Source organism: Crocodylus porosus, unplaced genomic scaffold, assembly GCF_001723895.1.
Source record: "Crocodylus porosus isolate Cpor-Errol unplaced genomic scaffold, CroPor_comp1, whole genome shotgun sequence".
Classification (NCBI taxonomy): Eukaryota; Metazoa; Chordata; order Crocodylia; family Crocodylidae; genus Crocodylus; species Crocodylus porosus.
This window is the reverse complement of record NW_017728923.1, coordinates 16,401,341-16,418,266: the sequence shown is the minus strand read 5'-3', so window position 1 is coordinate 16,418,266 and position 16,926 is coordinate 16,401,341. Positions and strand designations below refer to the sequence as shown.

The 16,926-nt window shown below is 46.5% G+C and overlaps 1 protein-coding gene across 4 annotated transcripts in view; it reads left to right on the top strand.

Annotated features, from left to right (window-relative positions):
- The first annotated feature begins 6,020 nt into the window (after positions 1-6,020).
- Positions 6,021-16,926, top strand: part of ZC3H7A (zinc finger CCCH-type containing 7A) — a 48,203-nt gene continuing 37,297 nt past the window's right edge. For 2 of the 4 annotated variants that reach the window (XM_019540127.1, XM_019540125.1), the window contains exons 1-2: positions 6,022-6,114; positions 16,762-16,865. In XM_019540127.1, the coding sequence (XP_019395672.1) occupies positions 16,798-16,865 (68 nt within the window). In that variant the 5' untranslated portion in view covers positions 6,022-6,114; positions 16,762-16,797. Of the gene's footprint in view, positions 6,115-16,761; positions 16,866-16,926 lie in introns of all 4 variants that reach the window. The other 2 variants (XM_019540128.1, XM_019540126.1) reach the window with 2 other exon arrangements.

Sequence of the window (16,926 nt, the reverse complement as noted above, 5' to 3'; positions counted from 1 at the left end):
ACACATTGATATACCAACTAATAAACCCTCAAGAAATTATTTACAGTCTCTCATTTGCATACGGTGTACTGGGGATCCCGTGTGCACTGCCCTGACGGGGTGTCTCAGGGAGCGGAACCGTCTGTGTCCCTGCACGTGGTCATGGACGCTCCCTGGTGCTGGTGTCCATCTCCGTGCTCCTGGGGTCTCTGGGCAGCAAGGATCTCCGGGCATCAGGCAGCAGCTCCTCCTCTGCAGTCCCTGGAAAGACAGCCTTCCCCTGCCTTTCACCCCCTTCCGTGGCTCAGCAGGGAGCAGTATCTAAGCTGCAGGCTGTAGCAACTCTCCTACCTCGCAGCCTGGCAAACGCAGCCCCTCCCTGGGCTCTTCCTGCCTCTGGATCCCCTCACCCCTCAGGGAAAACAGGGCAGACTCTGGTAGTCCATCCCCCTCTGCTCTGTTGTGTTCACCCAGCCGTTCACCAGGCTGCAGGCAGGTCTTTCCTGGCTTGGAGTCTCCACACAATCAACTCCTCTCTGACCCTGCCTCCGCAGGCTCCCAGGCTGGAGGGAGGAACTGGATACTGTATCTCTCCTATGGCAGCCTCTTCTGCTGCTCCCCAGGGCACTCCTAGGGGCTCTCTGAGGAACCGCTGTGTTGAGACTCTGCCTCCAGTCTCCAGCCTGTCCCTCATCCCCACTCTCTCTCGTTCCCTCCTGTGGGAAACCTGCTCCCCGCTTTTATCCAAGCCTCTCAGTCAATCCCAGCCCAGAGCTCTTCCCGGGCTTTTGCTAACTGCCGTCTTTCAAAACTTCGCTGGGGTTACTTCACCCCTCTCACTTCCAACAGGGCTACCTCCAAAGCAGCTTCACTGGCCTTCAGAGGCTACAATGTCCCCGCTGGGACAAACTCTGTCTCTCTGCCAGGCAGCCTTCTCCATTCTTTCAGGTGGGTCCATTTCTTAAATACTGCTACAATAGTTACATTAGTTCTAACTCCTCTGAATGGAACTGTGTTGGCCCTAATGGGATCACATACAATGAAATAATAGCTCTAGAGCTCCAGCTGACCCACTTCTGGAGTAAAGGGAGGCCCTAACCACAGTGGAACATCATGTACCCCCAAAAAGGAATTTAAGAGTGTAGCATGGAGCACTGAATAGTAGGGGTGCACCAAGAGATTTTTGGGGCCCATACCGATAGCCGATTTTTACGGAGGCATATTGGCTGATACCGATCTGATTTCTGATTTCTGATACGCAGCCCGCCAGCTTGAAAAGCAGTGTCCGGGGAGGGAAGGGGTGGGGGGCGGGCAGATTGAGGCCCTTGCTGTAAGGGAGGGAGTGGGGCTGGGACAGCGGTTGGGGCAGGCACTACCCTGCCGGGGTGTGGGACAGAGCCGCAGCTTGTCCAGGGGGCACAGGGAGTGGGGGTGGCTCCAGCTGCTGCATGCACCCCAGGAGGGCATGGGGGGGGCGTGTGCCGCCAGATCTGAGTGGGGCAAGGTGGGTTGCAGCTGTGGGTTGGGGCTGCAACAGGCTCTTCCCAGCGGGGGCTGAGCCGTGCTGTGCTTGGGGTGGGCAGCAGCACTGGGAGGGGAGCTATGGTGGGGCTACAGGCAGTCACCCCAATTTGCAATAGCTCCCCCCAGCCCCCCTCCCAGTGCCACTGCCCACCTCGCCCCAAGCATAGCCCGGCCCAGCCCCTGCCTGGAAGAGCCTGGTGCAGCCCTGGCTCCAGCCTGCAGCTGCAGCCTGCCCCACTCCATGCAGATCTGGGGCAACACCCATGCCATCCTGCGGGGTATGCAGCAGCGGGAGCTGCCCACCCCCTATGCTCCTCCAGACGAGCCATGGCTCCATCCTATACCCTGCTCCACCCTGCCCCAGCACCATCCCCACTCCTTCCCTCAATGTGGAGGCCTTGATCTTCCCCCATGCCCCTTCCTCCCCCCTCCTCTTCCACCACAACAGACTTACCAGCTGGACATAGCTCTCCATGCTGCCAAGCTGTGCTCCTTGCTGCCTATATGCTGTGCTGCGGCTACATGCATGTATGTGGCATTCATCACCACATTATCGGCCATATCAGGCCGATTTCCAATACAGTCGATGTTCTTTATATTAGTGCTGATCCAATATTGGACTGATGTATTGGTGCACCTCTACTGAATAGTGAGATTTTCAGCCAAAAACAGTGAAGAAAGGAATAGCACGTGACTTATGGGTAGTAAATAGAAATTACCATAATTTGTTATTCATCCAGTAGTTTATTATCACATTCAATGTCATTCAGTAGAGAATCTGATTATGCTTAGCACTGCTGCTTGCTCTTAATGTTTCTCCCTGTTCCCTGTCTTCGGTCTCTTTCACGATCTGTAACAACTCACATTTTCCATTTAATCATGTAGCCTTTATTTCCTTCTGCAGACCATTTGCAATTAAATAATTAACACTGGCATGTAAATTGTTAGCAATAATTTCAAATTTCAACATTCAATGGCTTTAATTGGTGATTGGTTGTTTGTTCCTTTCAGAGGCATGATTTTGGGCTTTCTGCCTTCTCGAAGAAAATGCTACACAACCATATGTTTTGGCTCTGTGATGGATGTTGGCATTAACCTATCTGTGCAAGCCTCTAAAGTAGAGACTCTGCATGGATAGGTCATGTCTGACTAACCTCATCTCTTTCTACAACCAGGTTATACACTACCTGGATAAGGGAGATGAGGTTGACGTCATTTACTTGGACTTTAGGAAGGCCTTTCACTTAGTGTCCCATGAGGCTCTCAAGGTAAAACTAGGGGACTATGGGCTCAACAATTCAACGGTCAGATGGGTGAGATACTGGCTATGAGGTCGAACCCAGAGAGTACTAATTGACGGATCTATGTCAACCTGGTGGAAGGTAGCCAGTGGGGTTCCACAGTGTTCAGTACTTGGACCAGTGCTTTTCAACATCTACATCAAAGGTCTGGATGTGGGGGTGAAAAGCACACTAGCAAAGTTTGTTGATGACACTAAGCTTTGGGGAAATGCAGCCATGCCTCAGGCCTCAGGGTAGGCTGATGATCCAAGCGGACCTAGGCAGATTAGTTAGATGGGCATACCAGAACCAGATGCTCTTCAACCGATGAATCTCAAGCAAAACTAAGAAAGTTATTCTCCCGCTCTAGCGTTGGTGAGGCCACAGCTGGAGTACTGCATCCAATTCTGGACACCACATTTCAAGAAGGATGGGGAGAAGCTTGAGAGAGTCCAGAGAAGAGCCATTTGTGTGATTAGAGCCCTGAAGAGCAAGCAATACGAGGAAAGGCTGACAGATATGGGACCGTTCAGCCTAGAAAAGAGAAGACTTCGGGGGGATTTGGTGGCAGCTTACAAATGTATCATGGGAGAGCATCAGGGGCTAGGTGAACAACTATTCAACAAAGTGCTCCAGGGGAAAACCAGGAGCAACAGTCATAAACTCCTAGAAGGAGGTTTCAGACTGGATATAAGGAAAAACTTGTCTATGGTTTGTGTGATCAGACTCTGGAATAGACTCCCAGCAGGGCTGGTGCAGGCACCTACCCTGGAGATCTTCAAAAGGAGACTGGATGCGCATCTTGCTGTGGGTATTTGATCCCAGCAATCTTTCCTGCCCAGAGCAGAGTGGCTGGACCTGATGATCTCTTCCAGCCCTAAACTCCTGTGAATCTGTGAATAAAGAGAGTCTTGCAGCAATTCAATTTACTTTGCCAAATTACTGGATTAAGCTGCACTTATATCAGATTCATCTTGCATTAGTACAGTATGTCTTCATTAGGGATTTGTTGTACAATGCAGCCATGGATGTGAATTTCTATAAATGTAGACAAAACCTCAGTTTTTATATGGAAGTTGTGCGGTTTTGGGGAGGAAGTTCTATTTTTGTTTTTCTTTTGTTTTATTTTTTCCTACCAGAGGTCTAGAAACATTTATTATTCTTATGTATAATAATAATAGTAATAATAATAATAATAACAACTTAGCTTCTGGAGAATCTTCATATTCCACGTGGGCCACAGCAGTGCTTCAAATATACCATTTTTTATCTCCCTGTTTTAATACCAAGATTTAAACAAGATTCCTTAACAAATGCTTAACCTTGCAATAGAACAGAATCTCCTGGAGTTCATGGCTACTGACCCCTGTCGTGCGGGAGAAGGAGACATTCTGTAATTCTTGTTCATATGTGAATGGCGCCACAAAATTCAAGTTAGTCTCCTTACAATGTAAGACTGTCAGACTGCCAGGACCTGACCTGCCAGTAGCAGGAGCATTTTCTTTTGTGCCCTCGACACTCTACTTAAATATTTAATTTACGTATTTGAATACCAGTAATAGAGTATCCTAGGGTTAAATCAAGGAAGGGAAAATAGCATAATTGAAGGGTAAAAGTTACCCTTTCTGAGCATTAGAGTAGTTTATAGGAATAGCTGGACTTATACACGTAGACATCTTCTGGATGTAGGGGCCAACCTTTTTGGCAGGCATGCCACAAATCAAGCCTAGGCCCTCCTTGAGTGTCACTCTGAACCCCTCCCCCTGCCCAATTGGCAGTTGTGTTCCCTGCTCTGTCTCTTATTGTGCTGCCTGATTCCTCCCTGATCTTGCCATGTATCACACTGAAGCTGCCTGTGCTACCTGCGGCACGCATGCCACAGGTTGGGTACTTCTGGACTAGAAATTTCTGTGGGACCTACCGTGGAAAAAAATCCATGATCACGTCAAATTCCAGAAATGTGGAAGGGGAAAATTAGGGTAAACTGATTTGAACATATACAAAAAACAGAATTAAGATGTGCCAGACCAGCTCAGACTGTTTGTCTCTCAAGACAAGTGTTCTGCCTTCAGCGGTTGTTAATTATGTGGTGTTACAGGGATGTGAGACTGCCTTGTAAGGCTGACTGTCAGTTTGGCAGCACTCTGTACTCTGAAAAGTAAGTTTTGTATTTTCAGGTTTTAGGTGGTTAAAATAGGATGAAGTAAAAAGATATATGGGAAAATCTGTCCCTGCATTCTAGTCAGCGATGAGGGGAGCGGGAGGGATGGGCTGCCCTTTGTTTTCAGGAAGGGGAGCACCACTGTCCTCCACTTCCACAGGTAGGCAGAGAAGTGCGCGGTGCAAGATGACGCGTGCGCTCCGGGGACAAGGGTGTGAAAAGCAGAAGGCAGGGGCCTGCTGCTTGTGCCCAGGGCAGCACCTGTGCTGAATACCCAGGCACCACTGCAAATGGGACAGCAGTAGAAGGGGACTGCCTGGTGCTGTTACCATGATGTCACCATGACACCAGCCACAGAGGGATGAATGACGTCAGGTACAAAAGCTGCCCGGAAGGTGTGATCTCATGAGGCAAAATGCCCCATGACTCGCCGGAGCCCTGATGCCATGTGACAATCCCAGCACTGGGATGTCACCCACGCAGGGAACAGTGGCCGCCAGCACCGCGCTCGGGACCTGTGGCAGGCCCGCGCCCGGCGGACACCCAGCGGGGGGAGGGCCCGCACCAATGTGATGACAGCTGGGGGAGCAGGGGTTGCGCTCTCTCTCCGTGCATGCGTACTGCTTCACCAGAGCGAGCGGCACTCACGGATAGGATCCAGTCCAGCCTGGCCGCTGCCACTTCCTCGTACTTCGGCCCGGATCCGGCACGGCCATGGGGAGCCAATTGGAGGCCCTAGAGTGCCCAGCAGGCGCCAATTACGAGCGGCGTGTCTGCGGGATGGCAGCTGTGGGGCCAATGCGGGGGAGGGGAGTTCGGAGACGGCCTGCCTCAGCCAATCGTTCGGGACTGAAGGGGCGGGGCACTGGAGGGGGTGATAAGCAGCCAATCGGAAGCAAGAGAACGTGCTAGCCCAGCCGAGGTAAAGTGTCGCTTATATTTAGGAAATTGGTGGGGAACCAATGGGAAGCAGAAGGAAAAAAGGGCCGCTCCAGCCAACTGGGCGTGGCCGCGCGGCGGAGCGGGTCGGCCTCCCGGCGGCAGGGGGCGCGCGGCTGCGCCACGGCGGCGTCGCTGCTGCTGCTGCGGGAGCAGCGGAGACGCCGCCGCTGTCGCGCCCACGGCTCCGAGCCTCCGCCCTCCCGCTCGGCCGCCGGCTTTAACGGGCAGGTATCGCGGGGGCTGGGTCGGGCCGGGCGCGTCCCTGCGGCTTTGTGTGTTCGTCTGTTCGTCCCGCGGGGTCCGGCTTAGGGCCGGGCCCGTCTTGCCGCGGGGGGCGCCTCTCCGGTGTCCGTACCCGGGGCGGGGGTCTGCGCGGGGGGGCTCTTGCGGGCCTCGGCCTCGGTCCCTGTCCCGCCTCGCGCGTCGTCCCCTTGGGTTGTCCGCGCTGCTCTCTCGAGCCGCGGGCGGGCGGAGGCCGCGGAGGTGGAGCCGGGCCGGGCCGGGGTCGCGCTGTCCGGCTGGGCGCGTTGCCCTGGGCCTCGTGCGCGGCGCCGGCTCGGGCGGGTCCTCGCCCCGAGGGAGGCGGCCCGGTGCCGGCGCTCGGGGCCGTGCCCAAAGCTGCTCGCTTCGGCGCCGTTATGTGAAGCTGCTTTCCTCGCTGAAAGAAAATGAGCCCTGGGGGCGCCCGCCCGGCCGCGAGCACGGGCTTCTGGGGACAGAGGTGACGGCCTGTAGCTGCCCTCTGTCCTAAGCCCAGGGGAGCAGCAGGGAGGCCGCTAGGCCGGTGGTGACAGGGTGCAGTTGGGGGAGAACTTGGGGAAGTCCGTTGCGTCCAGCCGCAGTCTGCCCTGCTTTCTCCTGGCTGCTTTTGCCGCCAGGTTTCCTCCGCAGCAAGGCTGGATGGGGTTTCAGGAGGTCTTCAGCCCCCTGCTGAAGGCAGTTTTTCCCCATCTGGGTCTGTGTAACCTGCTCTTAGAAATACCCTGCCTGGAGATTGCAGCAGCCTGCTCCAGCGCTTGCCCCCCTCATGCTGGGGGCGTTCTTCCTTGCCTCCAGCCAAAAGTTCCCTCGCTGCAATGTAAACTAACAGAAATGTGCACTTACGTTATTATCACTGGTTCAGAGTTGTACATGTTTGGCTATTGCTGTGAGAAGCAATGTCTGAGCTATTTTCTAGGCTGGTCCTAAAGTTATCAACACAAGCTTATTCATTCTGTTTGTTTGTTTGTTTTTTTTTCCTTTGCATGATAAAAATTTGAAATGCTATTTTAATCTGATAGTCCAGTGATGAATCCTTGATGAATATAACACTGTTTTTGGATGTGTCATTTGTAGAAAAATATTTTAAAAAATGGTAGTTATTTGTAAGTTTTGAACGTTTGCGCTGGAGAGTTGCAGCTCAGGAAAAGTCTTGGAGTTTGCAAAATTAGAGGATTTTTGTTTCATTTTTGTTTTTTTTTTTACTTGCTGCTATTGTAGCACAATGATTTTAAAGCATCTCTATGAACGACATTTTTTAAAGTGTCCTGTTTTGGGAAAAGGGCAGAAGCCCGCTCTGTAGAGACTGCTTTATTTGAAATTAAATACAAATAGAATTAACAAGGCTTTAAGGTCTTAGTTTGCAATAACTATTGCAAAACATGAAAGCTCCATTCACTTACAATTCTACTTTTGGCATTTCTGGCCCTCTGAATGCCTGACTGTTATCTCAATATTGATACGGCATGTTTTGAACATACATTTAAAGGGCTGCTGAGAAAGGAAAGGTATAGGAAGGAGCAGGGAAATAATCCAAACTACAAGGACTTACCCCTGAGTGTTAAGATTGCTGTTTCCTAAGGGTCTTAATCTTGACTACTGAGTAAGTTTACATGTGAGATGAAAAAGCTAAACTCAACTGGTAAAGCTTCTACAACAAACTTCAGTACAATTGCACTTGGAGTGTCAGGATACCTAAAGCCGTCAGGTGTTGGGGCAGCAAGGCAGCATGCTTTGGAAAGTTGGCTGTGGGTCATGCTTCCTTTCCCTTTCTGCTGCTTTTTATTTTGGAGTGGGGGTATGGTGTTGGTTCGTTCTTTTCCATTTTTGGTGCTGCTAGTCAAGAAAGGATATTGTGGCATTGGGCATCAGAGCCTGTTCTCCCTCCCATTGGAGGGCAGAGTGGCAATAGGGCCCTGTGACTGAAACTGAAGTAGAACAGAGGTTGCTATAGTCTGCTGCCTAGGCACGAAGGCATTTGGGGTTTACTGTTTCAGTTCCATGCTTAATTTAATTTTTGGATAGGCTTTGATGTTGTGGACTTGGGCTAGTCATTAGCTTTGGGACCTGTGGAGGGCTTTTCCCTATATGGCAAAACTAGTAAAGTTGTGTCTGGAGTTTTTACTGCCCTAGCAGGAGGTCTGATTTGGGAGATTTAAATTGTAATTGTCACAGGTTAGAATATGTCTGCCTGACGACTCGTAACACGGTGAACTGACCTGGCATTAATCCTGGGCATAGTAGTGAATATCAAGAGGATAAATCTCCATGTCTGGTGCAGCTTGTGGCTTCCCACAGCTCTAGCGTAGAGGAGGAGGTAGGTAGATTGTGACTCTATTCCAGCCTGAGTCCTTGAGTAGTTTAAGGCAGTGGGAGCCAACCATTTTGTCAGACGTGCCAAAAATTGTCTGTGGACCATCTCTGAGTGCCCCTCTGATCCCCTTTGCCTGCATAATCAGTTGCTCTGGTCTCTGGTTCCTGCCCCATCTGCCACTGTGTTGCCTGTCTCCTCTCTGACCTGCTGCATGCCATACAAAAAAGGCTGCCTGTCCTGCTTGTCGCATGTGTACCACAGGTTGGCCACCCCGATCTAAGGTAGAGAGTATGTGGCCTTCATAGCCACTTCCCAGTTTGTAGTACCTGTGGCCATTGGTGTCAGTGGAGAACAAAAATGGACTAAACCTTTCCAGATAATTCAATTACAATGCAACTAAGTTTGCAGCCTGTGCATGTAACAGTAATATAGTGTACATACCAAAGTGTTTCTGCATCCACGTTGAAACTAAATGGCAGTACAATATTCTTATTGTAGAACTTAAGAAATAGAGGGATAAGTCCTTTTGTAGAGTCTCAGAACCTGGGGCTGAGATCATGAGTATTATGGGAGACTTGCAGAGTCTTAGAAGTAAGGTCAAAATGTACTGTGCAAAGGCAATAGGAACAAGCTCTCTCCTAACTCTGAAGACTTAAGACTGCTTTCTCTTCAATTTAGCAGGAGATGTTACATAGAATCATAGAAAATTAGGGTTGGAAGGAACCTCAGGAGGTTACGTAGTCCAAAGTCCTGCTCAAAGCAGGACCACCCCCAACTAGATCATCCCAGCTAAAGCTTTGTCTAGCTGGGTGAAAGGATGGAGCTTCCACCACCTCTCTGGGTAACCTGTTGCAGTGTATTACTACCCTCCTAGGGAGAAAATTATTTCTAATATCTAACCTAAACCTCCTTTGCTGCAACTTGAGATGGTTACTCCTTGTTCTGTCATCTGCCACCACTGAGAACAGTCTAGCTCCATCCTCTTTTGAACCCCTCGCCTTCAGGTAATTGAAGGCTCCTATTAAATCCTCCCTCAGTCTTCTCTTCTCTAGACCAGTGGTTCTCAACCTTTTTTGTCCCAGGACCCGTTTATAAACATTGATGGCCAGTCCTGACGCAGTGCCCCTCACTCCCGACCTGTTGCCCCCATGCCCCAGCCCCACAGTGTGTGGGGTAGGGGGTGGGTTTGTGGAGAAGGGGTAGTGTGTGGGGGGCCTAGGGGATCCCAGCAGCTCCTTAAAGCCACGGTTTCCCACATTTTTCTCCTTTTAAAAGAGAATCCATTTTTAAAGTTTGTTGATCCATTTTTACAGTTTGTCCACGACCCTGTCATATATTCTTGCGACCCACAGGCTGAGAAACACTGCTCTACTAAATAAGCCCAGTTCCCTCAGATTTTCCTTATAACAGTCTTCTGAGGATAAACTACTTTATGGTTTGTACGACCAGACTCTGGAATAGACTCCTAGCAGGGGTGGTGCAGGTGCCTACCCTGGAGATCTTCAAAAGGAGATTGTATGCACACATTGCTGAGGTTATTTTACCCGAGCAGTCTTTCTTGCCCAGAGCACGGGGCTGGACCTAATGATCTCACAAGGTCGCTTCGAGCCCCTAAACTTCTTTGAATCTGTGAAGTTCCCCCAGCCCACTAGCCATTTTTGTTGCTCTCCGCTGAACTCTCTGATTTGTCCACCTCCTTTCTGTAGTGGGGGGGGCCCCAAATATAAATTGAGACTTAAGATCACCTGCCCATACCCAGACTTGAACTGCTAGCCTATTGGTTACAAGCTCACAACTCTGGCCCTTCAGCCACAGAAGAGGCAAATAATATGCTAAGGTCAGTGTCTGTGCTGGCTTTCAGAATTATGTTTTCATTACTTGAAGCCGTATGTGTTGGTGGAGACAGTAAAATAGATTTATATAGGGAAAGATTTAAAAAGATTTTTCCCTTCCTCTCAACCTATGTGGGAGCTACTGTGTACAGGTCAAATGGCTGGTTGGAAAAAATTAATAAAAACAAAACCTTTCTTTTGGCATGTAGTAAGGAAGGAAAATGTCAGGCCTGGAAGATAACTGTTAAAGAGTTTTATGATTGTGCTTCTTTCACAGAAATAATTTTGATACTGATTATGATGTTTTTAATGTTATAATAATCTAGGTGAAGCCTGTAACCTGTTACCAGTTTCCATGCTTTCAGCGTTGAAGCTGAACTATAATGAAATTGGTTTGAAAGTAAGCAACTACAAAACTGCTTTCCTAAAATAAATTTGAAAATAGTATTTTTTTCATCTTTCGTTATGATCTGAAGCTATTTTAGTAAGTACATTATCTAGCACCATGTTGCTTAGGCCTTTGTTTTACTATTCTTAAACTGTCAGAAACTGAAGGAATGTTAACAACAAAACTATTCAGTTTCATGAGATCATCAGCTGGATTCTGACAAAGTTTCATTTGTCTGGTTTACAAAAGAGAAGTTTTTTTTTGTTTTTTTTTGTTTTTTAACTATATAATACTGAAGACACTCACAGGTCTCTAGTCACGTATGTTACTTATTTTTCAAACTGGTTAGATCTGCTCAAATGCACTTATTACTCAATGTTTTGTAAGTCGGATGACTAACATTTCCATATTATTAATGTTTGTGGCTAATACAAGGTCTCTTGCTTTGAGGAGACATTGTATGTTAATGTATTTTGTGACCTTGGGCAAATGACTTCACCGATGTGATTTTTTTTTTTTTTTTCTATTTTTTATTTCAGTTCCCTTTTTTACAAATGGGAATAATATTTTTTTTTCCTTTTAAGAGTTCTGTGGTTTTTGGATGAAACACATTTATATTAGAAGTATGTAGTGTTGATTGTAATAAGTTTGAGCATTAGTTATGTAAGGACATAGCTATTCAATATTGTTCAACTCAGTCATTTTTCTTGTTATAATAATGCCTGAAATGTTAAGAGTTGTATGTATTCTTGATCAGAACTGATTTTTTTGTATTCCATGTGATTGTCAGCCTAGAATTGACTTCATTTTTATTTTTTAGATTCGCTTTGTTTATTTTATCATGGAACATCAGAGCTTCCTTCTGCCCCCTTTGCTCACCAGGACATGGCTGCAGATGTCTCCCCCGCTATTTTGTGGCACTGAGCGGTCCTGATATGCTCAGATCAGCCCACAGCCCCCACCCTCCTAGCCCTACTGCCCTCTCACTCCCAACCTGCTGCCCTCTGTCCCACCTCACCCCTGCTGGACAGGGCCTCCCAGCTTCCAAGGCTATGGGACCCAGTAGCTGCTGTGGGTGGAGCAGAGCTTGGATCCTAGCCCCTTCTCACTGGAACTTTGCCAGCCTGCAAGGGGAAACCTAAGGTTTCCCATGTTTTTTCTCAAGGAGAAAATTCACGTTTTTCCGCAACAAACAGAAAACCCAAATCCCTTCTTATGATTAAAGTGGAATATTTGGCATATTCCTATATGTTTACTAGATCCTTACGTAGATTGAGTGCATCAGATCATACATGAATAGACTTTCTTGTCGAGTGTCAGAGGGAAAGAGAATCTGCAGTATTGGAATAAAATAGTTGACAGATACTATTGTAAAAGTAGTGATACAAACCTTTTCATTGCTTTTCAAGTCTTCTATTCCTGTGACTGGCTCCAAATCTGTTGGGAAGGGAGGCATAACTTCTGCTTGTCATTGAAATTTCTACGTGTCTTGAGAGGTAACTTGGATGAATTTCATGGTGGTCATAGCAGATAAGAAATTTCAAGCCAGTCCTTGCAGGTGTCACCTGAGCATACATTGAAGTTTGGTGGTAGAATGAGCATCAAGGTTTTATTTGTTACATTCTGGTGATATTGGCAGGTCTCAGTACAAAGTTTGCGGTCTCATTGTACAGACTTGGGACTATCTAAAAGTGTTAAAGGAAGGAGGATCTTTGCCCCAAATAGCCTTTTTGGACAAGAGGCAAGTGAAACGGGCAATGGAATAGGGAGGAAACAAAGTAGCCACTTCAGATGACTCTCTAAAGTCATCACCAGCCCTGGCTAGTGTCCAAGACAGCAGTTTCAGCAGGTTTGGGGTTTTTCACCTTGTTTGTTTTGTAGGGGAAGGAGAAGATCTAGATGCCACTAAGATTTCCATATAGGATTTGTCTTGTGCTGGAGAATGCAATACATTTATCTCAGGCAATAGTGTTACTAATCAGGGATCCTGGTTTTATCTGTTTTAAAAATTGCAAATGATCTACTTAAAAAAATTCACAAGTTCTATGATTTAAAACCCCCAAAATATACATTTTTCCCTGACTAAGGTGAAACTCCGCTATATATATAGGTATCAGTTGAAGCCAATATTTTATTGAGGTATTTACAATTTTAAAGCAATTTGGAAGCCTACCAGTGTCTCAGTCACTGCAGTAAAATACATTCTAAATGCCTATAAATTTTGGCAATTTTTTTGTGTGCCTTTTATCACAGAAAATAAGAGCTTTCCGTGCCCTCTTTGCTCACCAGGATGTGGGTCCAGCTGCAGCTATTCCCCTCACTGGTTTGTGGTGCTGAGCAGCCTTGATATGTTGGTGTCCTGCTCATGCCATTGCCCCTCACTCCCCACCCACAGACCCTGGGCACTACTGGTACCCCTTGCTTCCCACCCACAGCCCCCTGTCCCCCTCCCCCAGCCCTGCCAGAGGGGGCCCCCACCTGCCAGGGCTGTGGGACCAGGGACCTGGGTCCATGGCCTTCTGCCCCTCCAGCAGCACCTGATCCCTGGCTGTTGTGGTGGAACAGTGTGTGGAACCTGGCTTCCCCTCCCCTCTGGGCGGTGTGGCTGGAATGGAGCCCGTGGTGGAGTGGGGGGGAGGTGGATGTGGGCTGCCCGGTGCAGCAAGGCAGAGCAGGGTGGGGAGGTTTGTTGCTACCTCTGGAAGCCCCAGCCTGCTTGGCTGAAGAGGCCCCGGGGGGGATGGGCACAGGGTGGGGAGCCCCAAGCCCACAGCCACCAGCCTGTATCTGCCCCTGCCCTGTGCACAAATCTGGGGGGCACATGCCCCCCCCCCCAGGAGTGCATGCAGTGGTGGGGAGTCAGCCCCCCAGTTATCCTCTGGCCAAGCCTTCCTGCCCAGGCCCTGTGGCCATACATGGCCCCAGGCCCCAAGTCCTACACACAATCCCAGCTGGACAGCAGCCCCAGCCCTGTTCAACTCCCTCCATCACTATGGGGGCTTCAATCCCCTCCTACCCCCAACTTACCTGTGGGGAGCTGCAGGAACTGCTCTCCAAGCTGCCTGGCTACCATGTGCATGCATCCTGTTCCCTCCACCCCCTTGCAGGCTGGAATTCTGAAAGGGGAAACCCACCTCTTCCTATCTTTTTTTCCAAAAAAAGAGAAAATCTAGGGTTTTCTCCTAAAAAAGAGAGAGTCTTGGATTTACCACTTTTTCCCATCCCTGCTAATGATACTAATACTCTTGTCACTTTATTTCTTTTCATCTCCCTATAGGCATTTGCCTTAAAAGTGAGGTAAAATTGGTCTTTGTGTTAGTCCTGATGTATGAAAAGTTTGTATGTAGGTTGAGGACAAAATAGGGCTGTAGTATAAGTGGCCAGCTTCATGTTAATTTATATGAAGTAGTATTTTGGATATGTTCCCATTGTTTTTTAGGGTGGTGGGTGCTGGCGTGTAAAGAGTGGCTACTGTCTTAGTCTTGCGTGGTAGATTTTTTCATTTACTGGCTATGCTTTAGTCTGAAGTTTAACCAATACAATACTGAATAAATTTCCATGCTGTCCTTTACTAGATAATTTATGAAGTCTCAGCCATCTAATATAAATTCTATGTTGAATAAAATCGGTCTTTTGATATGTTCCTAAAACTGAATAAAAACAGAACTAAGGTGTGAGCAAAGAACTGAATTATAAAACAATGGAGAAAATGTTGTAAAGGCTTTTGTGGCCTACAGTGTATCCAGGAAAAGGTTCAGCATGTCACACGTATGGCCAAATACATAAACTTTGAGGAATTTATGTCAGGGTGTGTATTCTTAATATTGGGTATAACTAGCCATCTTTCTGTTTTATTCTCTTGGGGTCACTGTAAAATTTTAGTCGAGAGGAAACTTCAGTGAAGTCCTTTCATTGACCTGCTCTGTGCTTTGGGAGTGGGGTTTTTTATTTTATTTTGGAGCAACCTGTTCAGTTGCTTTCAGTCTCATCTTAGACATGGAAAATGGGATTTATTCTTAAATACCTTACAGAGATGATATAAGAGTTTCCAGGTAGTTGTAAAGCTGTTTCAGATCCTTGGATAAAAGACCTTTAGGCTGTAAATAGGTGTTACATTTGACAAGGTCCTGATTCTGCTGGGTTTTGACCCAGATCAGATCAGGCATGGCAGTCATTGAATAGCCTTTGTAAGACACATTACTGACAGAGGAGCAGCAGACAGCTGCCAAGAGCATGCACCTCCTGACCAGTTGGTTAGGGAATAACCTGCAATAACCCCACAGCACATACAAACGCGAATTGGGGGGAAAAAAGCATTACCGCATTTTATTCCACATACGTCAGGGGGCCTTATGAAATGTTTCTACATGTCACTTTTCTATTTTAGAATTACCTGTTGGCTTGTTTGGAAAATCAGTAATTTGACTGATTTTTATGGATTGAAAATTTCAAACTAGTAAATTTGATGAAAACCATCAGTGCGACAAATTGACTGCTCTCTAGTTTGTGCATGGTAAAAGTTAAAAGCTCCTAACACCTCAAATGACCTCTTTTGTTTCACTCTGTTGCATTCATTGCAAACTTTATTAAAGTACCATATGTTGGTTTGGGTTGATTTCCCCTTTTCTCTTTTTGGCCAGTTTGAACAGAATTTGGTTTAGGAATACAAATCCATTTCCGTAGTTCTTAAAATCTCCCCAGAACAGCCCTCCAGATGTTGATATAGTTATATTGAAGTTGTTGGATGAGAGATTTGAATTATTTTGAATGTTGTCATATGAAGTGACGTGTAGATTTTATGCCAATGAAACTAAATATAGCTCATCTGTAAGACTGGATTGTAGACAGGAAAACTTTTTTTGTGTTTAGATCAGTGAGCAGGAATCCTGTATGTAATGCAGTGTGGTTCTGCTTAAGGTTTTTTTTGAACCATTCAAAAAGCAGGTAGATACTTTCAGTGGGATAAGCACCTGAGTATTAAGAGTATAGTTTGTAATATGTTTAGCAGATATTGAGTAAAACTCTAAAAAAAAATTTTTAAGTCTTTTTGAAAATCAGTTAATCTTGGGCTCCAAAATGACTGATGTGCTCTTTAAAAATGTTACTCAAGTTCATTATTATAAGCAGATCAAAATCTATTGCTATGTGCTCAGTACGAACTACAGCAAAATAAAATATACAATGGCATATGTCATTGCTTTTAAGTTATACTTTGGTCTCCTGAAAAGATATAACAAACTTATTCATAGGAACATGAAGCAGTTGCCATTGGTATGGTAGGCAGCTTTTGAAATAGTTGTATAATAGGTAAATAAATACAGTTCGTCAGTGGCATATTTTAATTACATTTCATAAATCTGCTTTAAGTAACTTAGGTCTTGGTGTTTTTTAAAATTAAAGGCAGCTCTCTTGTGTCACTGCAGAGTGAAATATTGCAAACTATGTATTATGTGCCTTTAAGTACTATAACAAACTAGTACAAATTACCTTCGGTTCACATACAGGTTTGTTGCGCAACTTGTTTAATAAACAAATAAGGAGAATCCGTTTACTTACTTGCATTACTTCCTGACTGACTGAATATGAATTTTCCTTCTCTTGTTCCTCTTTTACTGGGAGAATTGTTGGCAATAGGAACCTGTTGTAGTATATACAGTTCTTCTTTCTTTTAGGCATTATGGCACATGCAGCTGTTCCATAGAGTGTTTTTTTTCATAGTGGCACCAACAAACCTAAAAGTGATGTGTGTGGAGGACCATCCATGTCAGTTGGTTGAAAGGAATAAAATCGGAAATTGGTTTGGAGTTTCTGTATAAAAATTGTTGCACACAATTGTGCATTGGCTGGGGGTGGGGAGATTTGGACAGAGCTTGCTTCTGTCATTCACCCCCTCTCCTCCTGTCCCCAGTTGCTGTTAGAACCTCATTTTACTGTATTGTCTGAAAAATGGCTTCCCCCTTATGCTGCAGTGCAGTATCAGAATTAAGTATAGAATTGGTGTAGGTTTTATCCTTCTAGTCCGGAGAAAAATATCATAGGAAGTGGACCATATTAACAGCTGTATGTCTGTTCTTCTATTTCAGAAGTTATACATCTACTAAGTGGATGTGCTGGATAACATGTCCAATGTACTGGAAGACAGAAGTATCAGACAACAGGACATTAAAAAAGGGCTGCAGTTTATACAGTAAGCTCTTATGACTGACCTTCACGCATTTTTGTTTGGCTGTGCTCTAAAATGTTATGTG